This window comes from Misgurnus anguillicaudatus, chromosome 2 (assembly GCF_027580225.2).
Source record: "Misgurnus anguillicaudatus chromosome 2, ASM2758022v2, whole genome shotgun sequence".
In the NCBI taxonomy this organism is placed as follows: Eukaryota; Metazoa; Chordata; class Actinopteri; order Cypriniformes; family Cobitidae; genus Misgurnus; species Misgurnus anguillicaudatus.
In genome coordinates this window covers 44,853,648-44,874,926 of record NC_073338.2, presented here as the reverse complement: position 1 = coordinate 44,874,926, position 21,279 = coordinate 44,853,648, and the positions used below count along the sequence as shown (strand labels likewise).

At 36.7% G+C, this 21,279-nt stretch overlaps 1 protein-coding gene across 3 annotated transcripts in view; it reads right to left on the bottom strand.

The window, feature by feature from the left end:
- Positions 1–16,078, bottom strand: part of camsap2b (calmodulin regulated spectrin-associated protein family, member 2b) — a 57,368-nt gene extending 41,290 nt beyond the window's left edge. For all 3 annotated transcript variants that reach the window (XM_073856434.1, XM_073856443.1, XM_073856441.1), the window contains exons 1-2: positions 15,426–16,078; positions 2,917–3,176 (exon numbers count right to left, since the gene is read on the bottom strand). In XM_073856434.1, coding sequence (XP_073712535.1) covers positions 2,917–3,176; positions 15,426–15,588 — 423 coding nt within the window. In that variant the 5' untranslated portion in view covers positions 15,589–16,078. The remainder of the gene's footprint in view (positions 1–2,916; positions 3,177–15,425) is intronic.
- Positions 16,079–21,279: the final 5,201 nt, after the last annotated feature.

Here is a 21,279-nt window from a genome sequence, read left to right as displayed (position 1 = left end):
GATCAGTGAGTGTGTTTCATAATTTTCTCACCCTTGTGTTGTTTTAAACCTATATATATTTGCATTAGTTGGTTCAACATATTTCTTTTGTACATAAATTGAATTGAAGTGTTAAATCAACAGCTCTAAATTATTTGCTTGTTTATTTATTTATTAATTAATCTATGACAATATTCATGGTGATAACCAGTTAAACCACACTCAAGTTAATCTATACACAAGTTGGCAAAGGACAATTTGTCATCTTCAATTCACCTTTTCAATTGTCTTGCACTCTATGCACTAGGTTGCGCAAATCCACTTTATGTGGTTTACTGGCTAGACTAAAAATTTACTATTTAATCTCTAGCTCTGTGTTGATTTATGTAGTTCAGTGTCTGTATGTAGCATTGTCTTATTTCATTTTGTATTGCACTACATATGGTTGGAATGAAAATGAAGCTTCTTGACTCTCTCTCTCTCTCTCTCTCTCTTTTCACTTAACCTGCATGTCTTTTGGAGGAAACCAGAGTAAACCCATGCTGACATAGGGAGAACATGCAAACTCCACACAGAAAGCTCAAACCAGGGAACAGTGCTATCCACCACTGTGCCACCCTCATAAATTAATTGCAAACTATGAGATCATGGTCAGAGTCTAGTCTACCAGACGTAAGGGGATTTTATTCTGAACTGCTCCTATACAACAATCTCTGATGCTCTGGGTGTTTAAACATTCATGAAAAACATGAAAAATATCCCTTTAAAAACATACTGTATTGTCCCGAATATAAGACACCCCCTCGCCCCTCAAAGTGTACCTTTGGGAAAATTGGTTTTTGAAGACCAACTCTTTTAAAAAGAAAATGCTTTAACTTGAAAGTAAGTTAAAGCAGGCGCGGAAGAGGCAGCAAGCACGAGTGATTTACATGTTAAGTCAATGCAAAAACATGAATAGGCTTCCTGCTGCGCAGTGCGTGCAAATGGCGTGTTCCATGTGAATTGAGCGTTGCCGCGGGAAACACGCGAGTTGAAAAACCTGAACTTTGGCGAATATTCACGCCACATTAACCAATTAGGAGCTTGCTCTAGTAGTGGCGTGATTACAGGAATGCACAGTTAGACCTATTGATTAATCGAAATGAAAAAAAAACTACATTCATGCACATCCCTAACACATAACATCTTAAACCAGTTTAGAGATCAGAATGCTTTGGCTTTTCATTAGCCCTTAATAACAAAGATTAGATTAGCATTAAATTCTAATTGTATTTAAATACAGAAAGAACACAAGCAATAACACTTACATGCTCATATTTGCCAATAAAACATTGGCTTGATAAAGAAAATTCTTTGCAAGTCTTTCCTTATAAATCCTAAGATGTTCTAAGTGTTTTTTACATCTTACGTTTACCCTCTACACATCTGTCCAGGCAAATCCAAGAAGCTTACCAAGCATTAAGTAAAATGTTCCCTAATCTTTCTCTGGATTACACTCAATTCAGTTTGTAAATTGTGTGGCAGCACTCAGCTAGAAACTTGGTTGTGACTTTGTGAATGTATGTTTGTCATGAGATCATGTTAGTTTTAATCTACTTGATAAATTTGCATTTGCATTGCATCTCACAGCCAACAAACTCTACAAGTAAGATGTAAAATGCAATTTTAGGTTTCAAACAGATATGGTGTTAGAGAGGGTAAAGTTACAGATTGCATTACAGGAGCATTACATTATTTGAACAGTTTTATTTATCATTCAATCTGCAGGACACATGAAAACAGAAGACTGAAATGTGTGGGCGGAGTTTAATTACAAATCTAAGGGGTTGGGTTAAAACTGGCAACTCTGTCTATTAACTCCAACTCTGAACAACAATTTACTCTTTAGGTGTTGAATTCAATGTTTAACACACATAAATTTTAACTCTCCAAATATGCAGAAGAAAGGGAATGTCATTAATGCAGAGCTTCTCAGATCACAGCTCTGCGTGCAAACACGCTGCTGCAGTGCCAATCACCATGACAACAGACACACCCACCCATGTGCACATATAAGAGCACGCTCATACAGCGACAGAAGAATACATTCATTTGTATGGTTCTGGACACACATTTGTGTATGATTGGCAGTGGGTGTGACTGTAAATGTGTGAGTTGTGCAGATTGTGGGACAGACTGAGATCAAGTCCTTCCCCTGGACCTCATCTCAGCTGAACCACCCTGCCAATCCTAACCACATGCATTGTGCTGGTGCAGTCATATGCATTTTAAGAGAGAGAGAGAGCGAGAGCAAGAGCGACATGGAGAGAGAGACTACTGCAATGCAGACAACAGCAGTACTTCATAACATTGTCCAGTTATCCTCATGCATCCTTCATGCTTGGATAAAGTGCACACTGCAGGCTACACATACCGTAGTAACATAAGGTCAGTATGCAATACTAGTACGTGACTAGTTTGTTATCACCCTAACACTAAATGCAAGAGAAACAGTATATGATGAACGGCCAAATATATTTCCTGTCCACTGACTAAAGGTAATTTATAGTAAATGCTAAGCATAGCCTGACGTGCACCTCAACAGAAATTTAACAACGCGTCCGTTCTAGGTGGACCAAGTTACACGCGTAGATACTGCCTACTAACGGTCAGAATGTGTAATTGCACAGAAGTATATATGAAAATCAGTGCATAACCTATGATGTCGAGGCTACGCTGTAGGACCTACGCAGAAGCCCCTTATAAGTATAACGTGTTAATACGCATATCTAGAAAGAAATTATGTCACACCTAGGAAGATTTATGTGGGTAAGCACTACACAATACTGCCATTTCAAGATGTAAAGGTATTCACACTTTAAACCATGTTATTTGATGTGCAGAAAATTGAAGTCATTATATGACAGAAACATAAAGGTAAAATGCTTAGTCACTTACCATCTGTATGGGGGTCTTGCAGAGGTCTCTTTCAGTAACCAGTCTCTCCTGATCAGTAACGTACAGGCCTTTCTGAGCTAAAGCTTGGATGACAGCGTTATGACCCAGCAGAGGTTTAGCTGTATCACTCCTGAGGATCAGACTCCCGGCACGACAGTACAGCTCTGCAGACAGCAGCAGAGATACAACAGGTGGCTTCACATGCTCCTGGTCATATTGGTCCCGGTAAAATGGATCCTCCAACTCTACAGGTACACAGTCTACAAAAAGATAGAGGGAACAAAAGATTAACATTCAGTGCTGAATACATTTATTAGACCACCACCCAATGTAAGGTTTGTGCCACAGCTGAACTAAACTAAAAGTATTGGTATTACCAAAATCATTTATTTATGTTTCTGTAATGGTTAATCCAGTAGTACGTGTGAGCTCTTTAGTCACAGTAGTATTTCTAATGCTAAAATATAAGTGTTGTTATGCATTAATTTTTAAATTTACTAAGTTAGTTAAAATAGTAAGGCACTTTTTTATTTATTCAGATGCCTAATTACAGTTATTTTTAAAGATTTTTTATGAATATTTTTCTTACAAAATCACATCGATTGCTCTCCGAAGGCCTTTATTAATCCACTGGAGCCATGCGGATTACTTCTGTGAAAGAATGATGCACTTTTTTTATGCTTGAACCCTGAATTTCGGAAGGACATTTTCTAAAATAACTGAAATTGCTTTCTTCTGAGAAATGATGAACATATGTATTTCAGATGGCTTGGTGAGTAAATCAGGGAAATATATGTATTTTTTTATAAATGATCTCTTTAATTTTTGTTAAAACCATACAAACTCCGAAGTAAATGTTGGTAATGTAGCTACAAAATGACCTCCAAAGTAATTGGGGTTACCTAAACCAGTGGTTCTCATACTGAGGGCCCTGAGATGGTGCCAGGGGGGCCCCATTTTTATGACATTTTATAAAATCCATTAATTTATCATACATTCTAATTAAACGTCAGAAAAATAAGGCTACCAACCAACAGCAATACACTTCATCATTTAATATGTTTTGTTTAATTTAAATTTTGCATTTTTTGCACACCCTATGTCAGAACAATAACCACTACACCATCGGCTTGAACTTACTATTGTTTTACTGTTTGCCTTATTAACTGTATATATAATATATAGAGGGTTGGTGGCACCCAATATCTACAAAAAATAAGGGGAATAAATCGTGTGTTGGCGACATCTGCTGGTCCAAGTAGTGTAACGCAATAAGATTACAGCCAGAACATGCAAAATGATGCATAATGAAGTTTTACAAACCAATTGCTATTACTTTTTATCAAAGTGCAGTCAACTAAATATGTAATATCAATAAATCATTAGCATTTAAATATCAATTGCCTGTATGTTATGAAATCTTTCAATTAATTACAATTTGGTTCCTATGCCAGTAATGAAGCATGATCTGCAAAAAACATGTGACATAGATATGCACTCCAAATCACTACATTGAAACCATAGGATCTTGCGAGCTGTATCTAAAAGTTACTATTTTTCATTCTCCTGGCTGGATGCTCACAATTCACAGCAAGATGCAATTCAGTGTGCTAAGATAAGGATAAACCAAAAAAAAAAAAAGAAAGAGAGCCTCCCTGTCATTTACATCATTTGGCAGATGCTTTTATCCAAAATAACTTACAGTGCACTCAGTATGCATTTTATCAGCACGTCTGTTTGTTCCCTATGTCTGATACTATCTGATTTACTAAACTTCTTCAAAACAGCACAAAAGACTCACAGGCATACAAAGACAGGTACAGACATGAAGTCACACATGAGAACACACACAATTACAGACACACACATATAGATCCAGGTACAGACTGGCAAACACTTAGTCACAAGTGCATGCATACAACAACACTGCAGGAGGCATGACACACACACACACACACACACACACACACACACACACACACAGACTAACAGGACTGCCAAATAAACAGCACAGTAACATCTGCAAGCAGGCTGATAGTTCAGCTTTGTTTTTGATGCTTCAAATGTCTAAGACCCAAAATCTTGAAGGAAATTCCTGGCATCCCATAATGCTTCACTGTGAGCCAGACTACAGGCGATGTAAATTCCTGTTGGTCCCGGGTCATTTCCTTTCAGCATGTCTTTGTGTGTGTGTGTTATTTTCTTTGTCTTAAAGGTAAATTCTTGCTGAGTGCACAACTTTTGTGTGACTTTTACTGGTGCCTGAAGTCTGGATGACATTTATGTAAAAAATGTAAATAATGGTCGACTAGTCATCTAACAACCTATTACATTCAAGGTGATGATGCATTCTGTTCTGTCTGTGTTTTATATGAAGGAACATGTCTTATTATATATGACTTCCTTAAGGCAGATTAGTAGACTAGTTATTTAGTCCACTCACCCACACGTCAATTTTTAAAATATTTGACCCTGTCTGTGAAATCCAGGTTAAAGTCTCATATAACATAATTATGAGATTAGAAGCATCAAAGCATAATTTCAATCACTGATTTCACGTTGATCTCAATCTTTGACATAACCTTAGTCAATATCAAGGTTATTTTCACACAAAATATTTTATGTAAAAAATAGTAAATCACAAAAAAATGGCTTTAGCTGAGTTTCCACAAGCAGGGTCACACATGTTGTTTTGCATTCCCAGCTTAAGTTTATGCTATTGTGTGTGCATGTGCATGCATTTGTTTTTTAAAACCTTCATTGTGACATTATCATGCATTATGCATTTAACAGTGAATCTACTATTTGCAGTCATCAGAAATCTCTTATTTACATGTATTCTCTTTAAAGAGCTAAAGGAATACAATGCAACTTACAAATTTTCCCTCAAAAACATCTTCCAAAATTTTATGGAAAGCTGTTGCGTCAAAGGAAACCCTTTCTCTGCCAGTCTCTGTCAGCTCAGAGCCAAAAGTATCAAAAAAAAAAAAAAAAAAAAAACACAGCACTTCTGTAAAGCTCAGTTTTTCCTAAACATGTTCATGAAGAGATGAAGGGCTTTTTTCCCTGTTTCATCCCAACTGGAGTTAGGACAGAGGCAGGAAGCAGCTCTCCGTCACGACAAACATAGGGAGGAAGTTTGGGGTCAAAAAGAGAAAAGCTTGACTCACCACAACTCACAAAAGCCCTGACAAAAGTTCAACTCTGCACTTTCGAAAGTCTGAAGAAACAATACAGCAGCTTATAAACTTAAAAACTGCTGATTTTATGGGGAAAATATCAGATGTATATTAATGCAAACGATTTTCTACTACATGTAAAAATTAAGAGACATTGCTGACAAATGCTTATAAAATACACTTTATGGCTATTGGCATCATCTGTTGGCATGCTCTTTGGGTTTGTTAAAATGATATTTGCCTGAACATGAATCATCAACCTATGAACAAAAACCTACTGATTCCCATGAAAGTTCAATAAAAGGTTTTCACTGTACATTTCTAGAGGTAACTATGTTGTAACAAGAAAAAAACATTTCTTTTTTGACAAATGCTTTTCAATATAACTTTAAGTGGCAAATATTTAGCAAGAACACTCCAAAAACTGCTGGGTTATTTTCAACCGAGAGATCAACCTAACCCGTTTGGCTGTAATTTAACATATGCTGGACTGGGTTTGTCCCTTTTTGACCCATTGATGGGTTGAAAACCTGCAGCATTTTTTAGGTTACATTTACATGCAGTAGAAATGTGGGGAAAAAATTTAACGTACTGCACACACAACAACGGGCACATTTTCTAGTTTGATAAAAGCACTGGGGACCCAATTCTAGCACTTACAGTAAACATGGAAAATTCACATTTTTGTCAAAAATCCTGGAAAAAAATTGTTGCTCTTCAGCTCTGAGAACATCTGTCTTGTAATAACTTATATAAGCAGTTTCAATCAGGATTTTGTGCTTTTTACAGTGTTGAAACTGCACTTGTAAAGACTTCTAATGATCTATTACTAGCGGCTGATGCTGGTCTTTTAACAATACTTATACTTCATGACCTTCATTTGACACCATTTTGCATCCTATACTCTTGAACAAGGTGGAATCTATTGGAATTACTAGTACGGCCTTAAGCTGGTTTCGTTCCTATCTCACAGATAGCATTCAATTTGTACAACTTAAACAGTTTAAATCAAAACCTACTTATGCTGTCACTGGTGTTCCCCAGGGCTCTGTTTTAGGGCCTCTTTTGTTTATTATTCATCTTTTACCAATTGGCAGCATTTTTAGGAAATACGATATTCATTTTCATTGTTATGCCGATGACACCCAACTTTACCTGTCTTCTAAACCTTCTTCTGCTCTTATTGAGTGCTTAAAGGTAGGGTAAAAGATTTGATCCTGAAACATTTTTTGTTATGCTGGTTAAAAGTCTCCTTACATCCTGATAGCAATCACTGTGTTAAGTTGTTTAAATGTATTTGTAGAAATTTATGTCATCTGTGAAAGGCGCAGGACCAAAAAACGTTCAACAAATCATAGACCTCGGTCCGAACGGACGTTTCCATTTTTGTCCCTCATACGTAAGCATAATTTAAATGCCCACCGCGCAGCGAGTCCACGCAGACACCACACGTCATCGGCGCGCTCACGTGCGCTCACCTCCTTCCTGTAAACAGTGATAACATCAAACTTTTCTGATAAATTGACAACCTACACAGGAGGCACAAAACTAAAGGCATCTTTTATAACAACAACAGCAAAAACTGCCTGGATCAGCAAGAGCAAAAACCCAAATGAACATCGGTAACTTTACTGCTTTACCACGAGATGCAAACAGCTGCAGGACACAAAGGGTCCGAAAGGGCCGCTGCACTGTCTATCTTGGCAAGGTAGGTACCCGATATGTTTGTATTGAGATGGATTCAGATATTCTACTTTGATGAAACATTGTGTTGCTTATGAAATTTGTGTTCGTTTACGGATTAGCATAACGATATAGTTACTACGTCTACACAACCGAACGTGTGCTTAAACTAATTCTGATGTAAACCAGTTGTTTGGTTATTTTGGAAGTGTTATTCACTTTGTACTGCAAAGCTGTCTCACTGCTGAATGAGACATGAGATTTGACCGTCTGTTCTGTCCGTGTTCATGTGTTTTGGAAGATGCGTGACTTTGGATGGCGGTTTGACTTGAGGGTGGGATCGGGATTTCATTGCTAGGCGGCTACCGTTAGCATTTTTCAAAATGTGTTACCCTACCTTTAAGTGAATAAAAAAACTGGTTTACAAGTAATTTCCTAAATTTGAACAGCAGTAAAACAGAAATCCTTCTTGTTGGTTCAAAAAATACAATAACTAAGTTGAATGTTTCTTCTATGGTAATAGATAACTGGTCAAAAGTTTGGGTGTCATTCTTGTCACAATGCTGTCTTTTGAATCTCACATTAATAGAATTACCTGTTATGCTTTCTTCCATATTCGGAAAATAAATTGTCTGCGTCCTGTCCTTTCATCCAAAAGTACTGCTACGCTTGTGCATGCTCATGTAACATCGCAAATTGACTATAGTAATGCTTTGTTTTATGGGCTTCCCTCCAAATTTTTGCATAAATTACAAATGCTGAAGCTCGAGTCGTTACCAAAACTTCTACTTTTGAACACATTTCTCCTGTTTTACATAGGTACTGGCTCCCAGTTAAATTCCGTGTAAATTTTAAAATTTTACTTTTAACTTACAAAGCACTTAACAATTTGGCTCCTTCATGTCTTCAAGATCTTATTCATATATACACTGCTTCTCACAACAGCGGTTGTGCACACCAAAACTTTTAAATGTGGCTGAAAACGCCTGGAGGACACCAAATGCCAGCTGTTTTTTTCAGCCGAGCGCTTTTTAGCTGTGATACTTGAGCTGTGAGCCAGTTGGTTGTTGTGATACTTGTCGTGCCCCTCCTCCACTGTGATTGGACAGCGGTGTGAGAACTGACATTGACGAGCGGAGCTTTTCACCCAAAGTTGAATCTCTTTCAACTCTCGACGCTCAGCGCCAAGTGTGGAAAACCGCCAAGCGCCAGCTAATTTTTGAAAATGCCTATTTCCATTAAAATCAATTGAAAACATGCGCCGGCTGCGGGCGTAAAAGCTTGGTGTGCACGCCCCCTTAGATCTGCTTCTGCACTTACACTTGTTCGGCCATGCCCTCTGTCGACTTCTATGGGGTAACAAGCTTTTGGCTATGCTGCACCCCATCTATGAAACTCTCTTCTTGTAGAAGTTCGCAACAGTTCTAGTCTCTCAGTCTTTAAATCTCATCTTAAAACATATCTGTTTAACTAGGGCTGCACGATTAATCGTTTTTAAACCGAAATCGCGATGTGAATGGATGCGATTTTCAAATCGCAAGAAATGCGATTATTTAGATTTAAAACTATTAAATATAACAATCATCTAGTACGCAGTTTTTGACAGTTCGCTTCATGCGCATTTTACGTTTGATGCAGTTTAGACCAATAGAGTGCATTAACACTGAGGTCTGACTACACGTCATCACACCATTTGGAAAACATGAGCGCGAGCAGCAGTTCAACTCCTCAACAAAGTGTACGGCCATATGATTTCCGCGATGCGGACACGGACAGAATCGCGAAATGCATACAAATGGAATTAACTGCACAACGCGGAATGTCATGAAGTTGGCAGATTTTGGATTCAGTAATTTTAAAAACGCATTATAACTCATTAACCGGCAAATGAAAGGACAGAAATGCGCGAAAACATTTCCCTTTTGTGTAATGTTGGACTTAAAGAAAGGTGTATATATACGTCCGTTTCTCGTCATGCATCGCAAACAATGACAAGCGCCTCATGAGACTATAAGCATGTTTCATTAAAGCCCGGAACACAGCAGACGAAACAGGTACATTATACTTTCTTGCACGCGCACATCTGCACCGCTTTGAATATTTACAGGCATGAGGGTTCATGAAGCGCGGACACAGAGAGCAGTCAGCACACGCGTGATCACTAAACTTAAGTTTTCTTTCTTGTCTAAGAGAACATAAACAGCTGGATGTTTATCAGTATATTGAAGCAGAGCAGTTTTAAAGCTGTCTTGTGTCTTAAAGTGACAGACAGTAACCTGGTGCTTTCTGTGTCAGAAATGTTTATTACACACCAAAAATTAAAATCACTCCTTACTCTTAACTGAACAAGCTTCTGCAGCTCCACATTTAAAATCCTACAGTGAGGACTGTGCAGTCTTTTATTTGTATTTTTTGCTTATGTTAAATCATAGATTCTAATAACTAATATATTTACATTTATTACAGATGCCTGAAAGTAAAACAAGATGAGTATAGTCTTATGATTAAAAGAAAAAACTAAACATTTTGCTTGTCAGAAGCATTGTTGTAGTGACAGCCAAAATACATTGGCCTATATGTTATTTTAAATAAAACTTTAAAAAAAAAAAATTTTAAATTGTACTTTTTTTAATGTTCTTAGATTAAAAAAAAGTTTGTCTGCAGAATAGCAAAGTCCTGCAGACAACTTGGTACAATGTTTAAGAGGTTTTAAATAAACAGTAGCACAGCATCTTTCTTTGGTGCTATTAAAACCACCACAACAAACCTGGATGTAGCTCTTTTATTATATACTAATGAATCGCACTTTAAATCGCGAATCGCAATTTCGATCAGAAAAATCGCAATTAGATTTTTTCTCCGAATCGTGCAGCCCTATGTTTAACCCTCATATTATGTTCCGGGTCAATTTGACCCGTTTTGATTTTTAAGCTGTCGGATAAACCAGTTAACCTGTGATTTTATTCTTGAAATTTTGTGACTTTTTCTCATTTATGGCCATGAACATCCATGCAAAGTTTAGACATGCTGATATGTTTTGAAGTGTACCAAAATAATTTTGTAACGATTTTGAGGTTCGCGGGTCAATTTGACTCGCATTTTGTTTTGCTCCAAAGCAATTGTATAGACCTAAATTAAATATATATGTTTAGTGTTTGTTGTTATGTTGGTGTCTTACTATCCTGAAATGGGGGTTAAAATGCTTCTCCTCACTATTTTGAGTACTGAAAAAGACTTTTACAGACACAGATGGTAAAAGTGAGTTATGATTTCTATTTACAATTTATATGAAATACTACTTAAGTTACAGTTTTCTTCCAGAAATTTTGTCATGAACATGCATGCAAAGTTAGGATACACTGATGTGTTTTGAAGTGTTTTTTTTAGCACAAATAATGTTTTTTGGTACGATTTTGATGTTCACGGGTCAATTTGACCCATATTTCTTTGTTCCAAGGCAACTGTATAGACACAAATTAAATACATTTATTGCGTATATTTTGGTGTTTTACTACCCTGGAAAGGGAAAAGTGAGCTTTTCCTCACTTTTTTTTAGTACTGATAAAGACTTACTCAGACACAGAAAAGTAAATGTGAACTATCATTTCTATTTTCAGTGTATATGAAATACTATGTAAAGCTGATGAATTCAGACCCACAGAAAATCCAGAGGTGAATACAGGTGATGCCAGCTGTGCCCCATAAAACATGACACCAAAATAAGCACCATTTGTGTAAAATGCAAGAAGTCAGAAAGCACATGCTTGATGTGTGCACATCATGAAAATAGTGATTTTTTGAATTCGTACAATGATCCGCAAGAACAAAAGATGAGCCTATTTAGAAAAAGAAAAGCTTCATTTCATTTCACAGCAATTTTAAATTGTTCATTTAGGATGTCTAAAACATAGGTATGTTAAAAAAACATGTTGAATTAAAATTTAAAATCTTAAATGTTAACCGTTTTTGTGCAACATTTGTTAAAACAAACATGTTAAAAATTGTGGTTAAATGCATTTTTTTTTAAATCATACTTTTTAATTTTAAGTGTTTGTAATGTGTGACAAAGACTGATACTAAAATGGTTTTGCTCATACCTAATTCCTTCTTGTTTTTCACAATGTGATATTTAAGGAATTGCATTGAATCCAATGCGGGTCAATTTGACCCGCTCCATCAAAATCGTCACAAAACTCGAACACAATACAAGGGTTAAGCAGGCTTTTATGTGATTAAATGATTTAATGTTTGTTGCTGTGCTGGTTTTATTGTTTAATGTCTTTCTTATGGATTTTGTAAGGTGTCCTTGAGTGCCATGAAAGGCGCCTTTAAATAAAATGTATTATTATTGTTGTTATATTTCATGATATGTCCCCTTAATTCAAAAAGTCACACTCATAAAAAAGTTCAAACATATAACACACTCATTTTTGGTTGTATGGTTCTATAAAAAACTTCTGCTTCTTCACACAAAAAGATCTTTATAGTGGAAAAAAGTTCTTTAAACTACAACAAAGTAAGAAAAAAATGTCCTTTACCACTTTGTTTCACCAATAGGCTTTATGCCAAGCTGCACTACTTCCTGAACTTCAGCCAGCTCCTTGTTTCCTGTCTGCCATTATTGGACAAACTGATTAATCCAGGTATGCCTGACCTCAGTAGTCACAACAACAATAATCAGACACACCTGGATTAATCAGTTTGTCCAATAATGGCAGACAGGAAACAAGGAGCTGGCTGAAGTTCAGGAAGTAGTGCAGCTGGGCATACAGCCTATTGCTTTATCTCTTGTTTTCTAAAGTCTTAACATCTGTTGCCATTTCATATTCTTGTCTTTAATAACACGTTTAAGAAATGTTTTAAGCATATAATCACATGTGCACGTCACACAGTCTCAGGGTCCTTTAGGCTTCAGTGATGTAATCGGCACAAATGGCCTCTGTTGAGATATGTGCAGTATGCAAAGTCATGGACAATATCATCATGATGTCTTAAATGACACTCAACAGTTATGTGTGTTCAGTTTTATTTCCAATCACATGTTCAGGAAAAACAGGCATGCAAGGAGGCTTTCGTGCAGTAGTGGGTATCATTCTCCTGTGTTTGTTTCTGCACATCAGCAGTTTTATTTTGCTGCGAAGAGCAGTAAATGATGTCAAGATGTTACCGTATTTGTACATTTTATAGGCATAGTATCAAAACTGACATCTGGAATAGTTATGAGAGTAAATCCATACTTCATCAGTAGTGGTGCAATGCTTTAGCAGTGCAAAAGGTTGTGGGTTCATGCATACTGATAAAATGCATACCTTGTAATGCACTGCAAGTCGCTTTGGATATAAGAAAAGCATCTGCCAAATGCATAAATGTAAACCACATTAAAGTTCACATAGACCAACAACACCAATTAGTAAAACAGACTTCACACACAAACTTTTCATCTTGGCCCGGTTGCATGTTTCTCTGTTGTGGGCCCAGTCTCTTTAATACTCAAAGCCATGTTGCTCTACATCCAAGTTTGTTTGCATGTTTTTGTGTCTTGTATCCTCTATAGGGAGTTATTCTGGAAAATGCAATCCTATTGCATGTTATGTGTGGATAGAAGAAGAGGGAATCTCCTTAAGCATTCATTACTGACTGTGGGGATTGACCCAGAGCCATAAGCCAGACAGCAGCTTTTATGAGTGTATACACAGAGGTCTAGGCTAATGACTTCTGCAGATTTGGCAAAGGTTACAGCACCATGTAGATGCTGTTTTGTGCAGTACATTAAAGTGAACGCCTTACTTATTAAAGGGGTCATATTATGAGATTTTTTATAAGATGTATTGTAAAATAAGTCTTTGCTTTTCCCAGAGTGCTTATGTGATGTTTTAGCACAAAATACCTCTTATATAATTAATAATAGCATGTTAAAATTCCCATTTTGTAGGTTCTAGCAAAAAATGTCATTTTGGGTGTGTCCTTTAAAATGCAAATGAGCTAATGAAATGCAAGCACTGATCACCATAATGGTGGTTTGTTGAAATTGAAACTCAATTGTGCTGTCAATGATTTCTCTCTCTCTCTCTCTCTTTCTGCACTGAACAGCAGTGTCATAGTTGGATAGTGCAGATTAAGAGGCGGTTTTGTTGTAATTGGCCTTGCTACCTCATAAAACAGGCAAAATCTGAACCAGAATGGTTTACCAAAACTAAGTTACTGGATTGTTCTTTTTCACGTTTTCTTGGTTGATAAAACCACTGGGGACCCAATTATAGCACTTAAACATGGAAAAGTCAGATTTTCACGCTATGAACACTTTAAAGGGGTCATATTATGAGATTTTTTTAAGATGTAAAATAAGTCTTCGGTGTCCCCAAAGTGCGTATGTGAAGTTTTAGCTTAAAATATCCCACAAATAATTTATAATAGCATGGTAAAATTGCCACTTTGAGGGTGCAAGCAAAAATGTGCCGTTTTTGGGTGTGTCCTTTAAAATGCAAATGAACTGATGAAATGCAAACACTGATCACCATGATTGCAGTTTGTTGAAATTGAAACTCAATTTTGCTGTCAATTACTTTTTCTCTTTCTCTCTGCACTAAATGGCAGTGCCTGGGTTGGATAGGGGTGGTATTATTAATTAGACTTATTTCAAAAAACACGCGAAAAATCTGAATTACCTAATTTTTCGCACGCTTGCAGAGGGTAACAGAGTAACAAACTTACTGGGTTGTTCTTTTTCACGTTTTCTAGGTTAAAGGCGGAGTCCACGATGTTTGAAAGCCAATGTTGAAATTTGAAATCACCTAAACAAACACGCCCCTACCCCAATAGAATCTTGACCTTCTGTTGATAGCCCCGCCCCACACATGCGCAGCCCGGCAGGGATGTCGGTTGGTAGACACGCTCCTTACTGCTGATTGGCTATAAGTGTGTTTTGGTAGTCGGCCCGTCTCCTTTTCCAACGCGTTTTTCAAACATCGTGGACTCCGCCTTTAATAGAAGCAATGGAGTCCCAATTATAGCACTTAAACATGGAAAAAGTCAGATTTTCTTGCTCTGACCCCTTTAAGTTATATGATTTCATTTTGAGAATAGATCGCACTTATGATGTATTATTGGTCTCAAAAATATTATGGAAATGTCATTATCATGTTAAATGAACTTTCAAACAATCTTTGAGTCAAATATGTACATCTTCTCGGTTAAATAAACCCAACAGTTGGGTCTATCCATATTTTTCCCCACCCCATTAATAAGTGAAATAAAACTGATGCTTCTCAAAATTATATTATGAGACTTTAGCATGGAATTCACAGACAGGGTCACATAGTGTACTGTATGTTCACGTGTGTGGCTGTGATGCAGTATGTAAATAACAGTCTGTGACTATAACAAAAACCCAGTCAGTCTGCATTTAAAGAAAATGCGCAACCTCTTTCGATTATTAGGTTAGTCATGCTCTGGTATGCTTCAAATCAATTGATTAATTTTATCCAAGCTATTAATGAGTGAATCACTTAGTGACACTGCCCAGCTTTAGAAAACACTCGCAACAAGTAGATTTCTGCAGGCCTACATGTTTATCATTTACCGGCTACAACACCATAAAAACATGATTTTTACTGCATTAATATTTTCACATCTTTAAGCACCACCTACCAGACCCAAAGGCTTTGGCAATGAGCCACGTCAAACTGCACGATATCTTGGCCCTGGTGAAATCGTAGTGATCAAAAGATTTGATGGAAGGGACGATGAAGGTCCTCTTGCCACCCTTGATCTCTGCGCCATCACCCATCTTGACGTCCACGCGTGGCTGCATCACGTCCCACGGGCAGACACGCGTCAGACTTTTAGATCAGACTGGATGACATTCCCATGGTCGGATCCTATGCGCCAAATATGAGGTGAAATATAACGGACCGGCCTTGTAGTTAAATAATCCTCACTGTTCGCGTGTTAAACGGTAACGACTGTACGTACAGTATGAAAAACAATCTCAGCTGCATCTCCTGGATTAAATATCCAACATGCAATTCCAGGCGACTGCGGTAACGTAGAGCTCATCCGTTTCCCGGCATTATATCCTCAAGTTGCGGTGGATTTAAAAAAAAATGTGTAAATAAGACTATCACGCGAGAAGCATGATCGAAGGATGTCTTATTCAGTAGCGAAGAAACGGTCGGCGAGATCGCCGTCTCGTGTCATGTCTTTTCTTTTTCGTTAACTTTTGTAACTGTCCTTCCTAAAATCTTTCCCTCTCCCTGCGGTCCGCCTGCCGCACTGGCCTGGAAAAGGAGAAAGCTGAGTGCGCATGCGCGAAACGCCCAGACGCAGCCAAGTACTACTTGTGGATAAACATTCCCGCAGCTCCTACCCACGTACAATTTATCGTTTATTTTTAGATATTATTAAATATTTAACAGCAAAACATGCATAACATCACTGGTTACAATAAATGTGTTTAATTAAAATAGCATTATTTTTAACATTCAAAGTTCCTATCAAAATGTCACTACAAAATGTACACATACGCTGCAAAAAATTACTTCCAAGAAAAAATTTACTTAGTATTTTTGTCTTGTTTTCAGTAAAAATATCTAAAAATTCGTAAATTATAATGTATTTTCTTGATGAGTAAAACGACCCAAGAAAATAAGACTAGTTTTTATACCAAAAATATCAAATTTAAGTGATTTTGTGCATAAAACAAGCAAAAATCTGCCAATGGGGTAAGCACATTTTCTTGAATTTAGTGTTTAAGAAAAATGTTTAAGATTTTTTTGCTTACCCCATTGGCAGATTTTTGTTGCTTGTTTTATGCACAAAACGACTTAAATTTTATATATATTTTTTGTCTAAAAACTAGACTTATTTTCTTGGGTCGTTTTGCTAATCAAGAAAATACATCTTAATTTAAGAATTTTTTGATATTTTTACTGAAAAACAGACAAAAATACTAAGTAAATTTTTTCTTGAAAATCATTTTTTGCAGTGTATATCATCTGCATTATTGGTACATCTAGTCTTATTTTTAAACCTATGTTTATGCTGCTAAATTGCTTGTTTAACAGATTTTTCTTTATATCCTTTTAATTTAAGTTAAAAAAAATGTGTAGGCTAATTTGCACTTTTTATTTTATTCCACATTATTTTGCTTTTTAATTAATAACAATTTATTTGTTAACATTATTTCTATACACTAATTTCTTTTATCCAGTAATTTTTATTTTTTTTTTGCCGATTTCCGCTGTCAATGCATTAGTAAACACATTATAAATAAATTAAAGTGGTTATGCATATATATAAGATTGAGTTAAAGATACTGCATAGTCTGAGAGTAAATGAGCTGTTGAAAAGGACGGAGAGTTGGGCTAGATTTAAAATAAGGCAGGCTTTAAGTTATACACAGCAGCATAGTCACATCTTAGACAGGAAGGGGTGTGACTGAATCTGCTGTGGCTGAATCTGACTATCAGCTCTGGAGAATAGCTGTAATTACTGCCCTCTACCCACATACACAACCCTTTCATCACACATACACAACACTGCTCTTTCATCTGATAGAGAGAGAGAGAGAATGAGAGAGAGAGAGAGGGGGGGGCTCTTGATCCTTGAGTACAAATGAAAGTCATTTATTGAGCTTTTACAGTCAGTATCAGACAGAGAGAGAGACCCACCCAATTACACCCAGATGTGACTAACCTCTTATTGGTTCCTGCTAATTTTAGCAGTTGCCTGTTATAATAATGTCCTGACCCTGTCGTCTGTGCAAAAATCCTGGACCAACAACTGATTCAGCCATCACTTATTCGTAGCCACATATTTTCACAAAATATTGGTGAAGTGAATTTCAAAGTTTTTAGATTTGAATATGAGATCTGTTCCAAGCGTACACGGAGCAATGTCGCCCTCTAGTGGACACACTGTGATGATCGTTTGGAACGCACGTGAACCTGTACTGCAGGATTTTATTCTGAATTTAAGATTTTATTTTATTATTGTTTTGATATTAACGCATTATTTATAACTTGTGGTGGGAGAAATATGAAATATTATGATTGTACTACTGTACTACCTTCAAGATACAACCATCAAGGCCTGTGTTGTTGTATTACTACCACTAGATGGCAGCATCTTTCTAACGTTATAAACTTATTTGTTCACAACAGGTGAAAAGTAGTACACTTCCATAGTGTACTTAAAGGTGCAGTGTATAAGTTTTAGCCCTATTTAGTGGTGAGGTGCTGGTCAATTGCAACCAATGGCTCAGTCCACTGCTTACCCCTCGATTTTAATCACATGGAGATGCTACGATAGCCGCCACCGGACAAACATGTCACTGGAGACAACTTGGTAAAAAAAGTTTGTCCATTAAGGGTTTCTGAAGAAACATGGCAGCACAAAATGGCGACTCCCATGTAAGGGGACCCTCGGTATATGTAGGTAAAAACGTCTCATTCTAAGGTAATAAAAACAAAACGGTTCATTATGAAAGGTCTTCATACACCACTGATAATATAGTTTTGTATATTATTTTGCATTTCTGTCAAGAGATCCTTCTAAAAATTACACACTGCACCTTTAAAGTGCTCAGTTTTCACGCGCTGATTTTGTACTTAATATACTTAAGGACATCTTAAGTAGTACTAAAGAATAATTTAAAGATTTTCTAAGTTTGCTTATTTCTGCTATATTGAAACATCATGGATATGAACTAAAATGTGCTTTTAACATACTATCCATGTATTAAAAATGTATTTAGTTAGCACTTTCACACAAGAAGTGGTACCTAAAAACATTTTTTTTAAATACATTTTTAGCATATTTAAGTTCATATTCATGGTGTCTCAAAATAGCACAAGATGTTCTCAAGATTATCTTAAGAAGTATTAAAGAAGTATGTAAATAAGAAATTAGTGAGCAATAATAGAGCACTTTAAAGGGGACCTTTCACAAGACTTTTTTAAAATGTTGAATATTTGGTGTCCCAGAGTACGTATGTGAAGTTTTACCTTTCAATACCTCACAGATAATTTATTGTAACATGTTAAAATTGCCACTTTGTAAGTTTTAGGTGTGTCCTTTTAAATGCAAATGAGCTGGTCTCTGCCGTGATTGGATAGTGCAGATTAAGGCGCGCTATTATCCCCTTCTGACATCACAAGGGAGCCAAATTACAATGACCTATTTTTTTCAAATACTTACAGAGAATGGTTTACCAAAACTAAGTTACTGTGTTGTTCTTTTTCATGATATGTCCCCTTTAAGTCCCTTCTTAACTTTTTTTTACCTGGAATACCAATACCTGGTGAATCAGTCGTAAGTGCTTTACGCTTCCTGTCCATTGTGTCCAAAATATAACCAGTAAAGAACCCAAACAGGCAATCCAACCCTGAAATATTTGTTAAACTTTTAGGCCTTACAGTAAATATTAAATCAAAGCCTGCGTTGTTGTATTACTGCCACTAGATGGCAGCATCTTTCAAACGTTTCAAACTTATTTGCTTAGAGACCAATGTATTCTTTTTATTCTTTCTTGAAAATGAAAAGCTGTAGGCCTATTATGAAACCATACAATATTTATAAAATCTTCTCTCCCTAATTAGTATCAAATTTATTTCATATGTCTGAAACCTTTTTCTGTGTGGTGTTTAAGAAAAGGCAAAACCGCTTTTTTTGTAAAATCCAGAACACAGGACATACTGCATTATGACATAAACAGCATACGTCTTTGACATTCTCCCGTTTCTTTTTCTCCAATATTACTTACTTGTATGAAGTCTCAGAGATCTTTCATAAGCATCCAAAGAATGTTTTACGTTTGCGAACGTCAGACTTTTTTTATTATGCACATGACGTTCAATTCAAATTGTGAGCTATTATGCTAAATAGTATCAGACTCATCCAAGCCCCAACCACACATACAACGTGCACACATATTCATACAAAGATGCCTTCACACAACACTGTCAGTGTGTTGACCCCCACCCCAACACCCCTACTCCTACACACAATCACACATAAGCCTTATCCTTTATGAAAGACACACAAAAGCAGTTGCTCCTCTTTTTGTATGCATGCAGTGTGCGCTCTTTGCTAAGCTGTCTAAGTTCTTACAGATATTTGCCCTATCTGACGTCAGTGCCCTTGCACTGTTATCGCAGATATTCCCTTTGTTTGCACAGTATAGCTGTCTTTTTGAAACAGAGAACTGTTTTATTTGAAATATTTGTTGGAGACAATTGTTGATTCACAACTTTATAATGTCAGGGACATGTTGAATGCTCTGCCTATGAAAAAAAAACCTAATCTTTATTCTCACCCTAAACAGGTGTTGTGGCTAAGCAATGTTGAAACATTGTTATCTAAAAAGTTACTTTGTATAACACATTATAGGCTCCTTAAGACAGATTAGCCTACAATTAGCCATTTGAGTATTGCATTACCAGGAAAAAAACTCATGATACACGCATGATTTAAAAAGAAAAGTATGCTTGTAATGCATTAGAAGTTGCTTTACATAAAGGCGTCTGCCAAATGCCTAAAATATAAACTTAAGTAAATGAGACTTTTTCATTTGTGTTAGAATGAGGAAAAGAGAATGAAGGAAGGAGATAGAATGCAGGCAGACGGTATCGCTCTTGGGTCAGCGTGGGGTATTTTTAACACACATAGACCTCAAGGCTGTATTTAAAGGGTGGGGTCACGCTGGGCTGTGCTTCCCCCACTGGCACGAGAAACCTGTATTTATCTGAATAAAATCCAGAGGGGAGTCTCTGGTACATATGCCCCAAAGTTTATCTTCTTTTACACGCTTTGACTCTGCAGCAGCGACACCCAGGCACCACGCTGAGCTTTCCCTCGTCTTCATTTGTACATGAAACAATATGGAGACTCCACCATCTTCTGAAAGCTCACTTAGACGTTGAAAGTTTCTTGTGAGAAGTTTGTACAAAGTGTTTTTACTGAAAACTGCGGTATTTACTGGGACATTTAGATTTAGATTTAAAACAGCCAAAAAAGAGAGGATGGTCAAAACAATGTGGCGGTGGCATTTTATCCTTTTCTATGTGTTTATGGCCATTCGTCCACCTACAAACACAGTATCAGGTGACTGAAACTAAACTTTTATAAAAAAAACTCCTGCCAGGTTTTCAATTACAGTTTTTCTCAGTCGCTTTGGTACATTTCTCAGATCAGAATTGAAATTCTCAAAACTGCTTGTTCAATTCTCACATCATTGTGTCACTTTTGCACATCAAAAAAGCAGTTTCTCATTTCTTTGAACAAGTTGCAAATGCTTTAGTATATCCATGCAAATGATTATGTACAATTCTCTGCTTTTTCCTACATTTTCAGTTGCTTATGTCATGTTGATCAAAATGTATTATAATGGGTCTCTGTTGAATAGTCTCACCCCCCACAACATTTAGGCATTAGTTCACAGTATAAGTCTTTACATGCAAAATGGTTGAACATGTTGTCAAAATACAGGATATGGTCAAACATA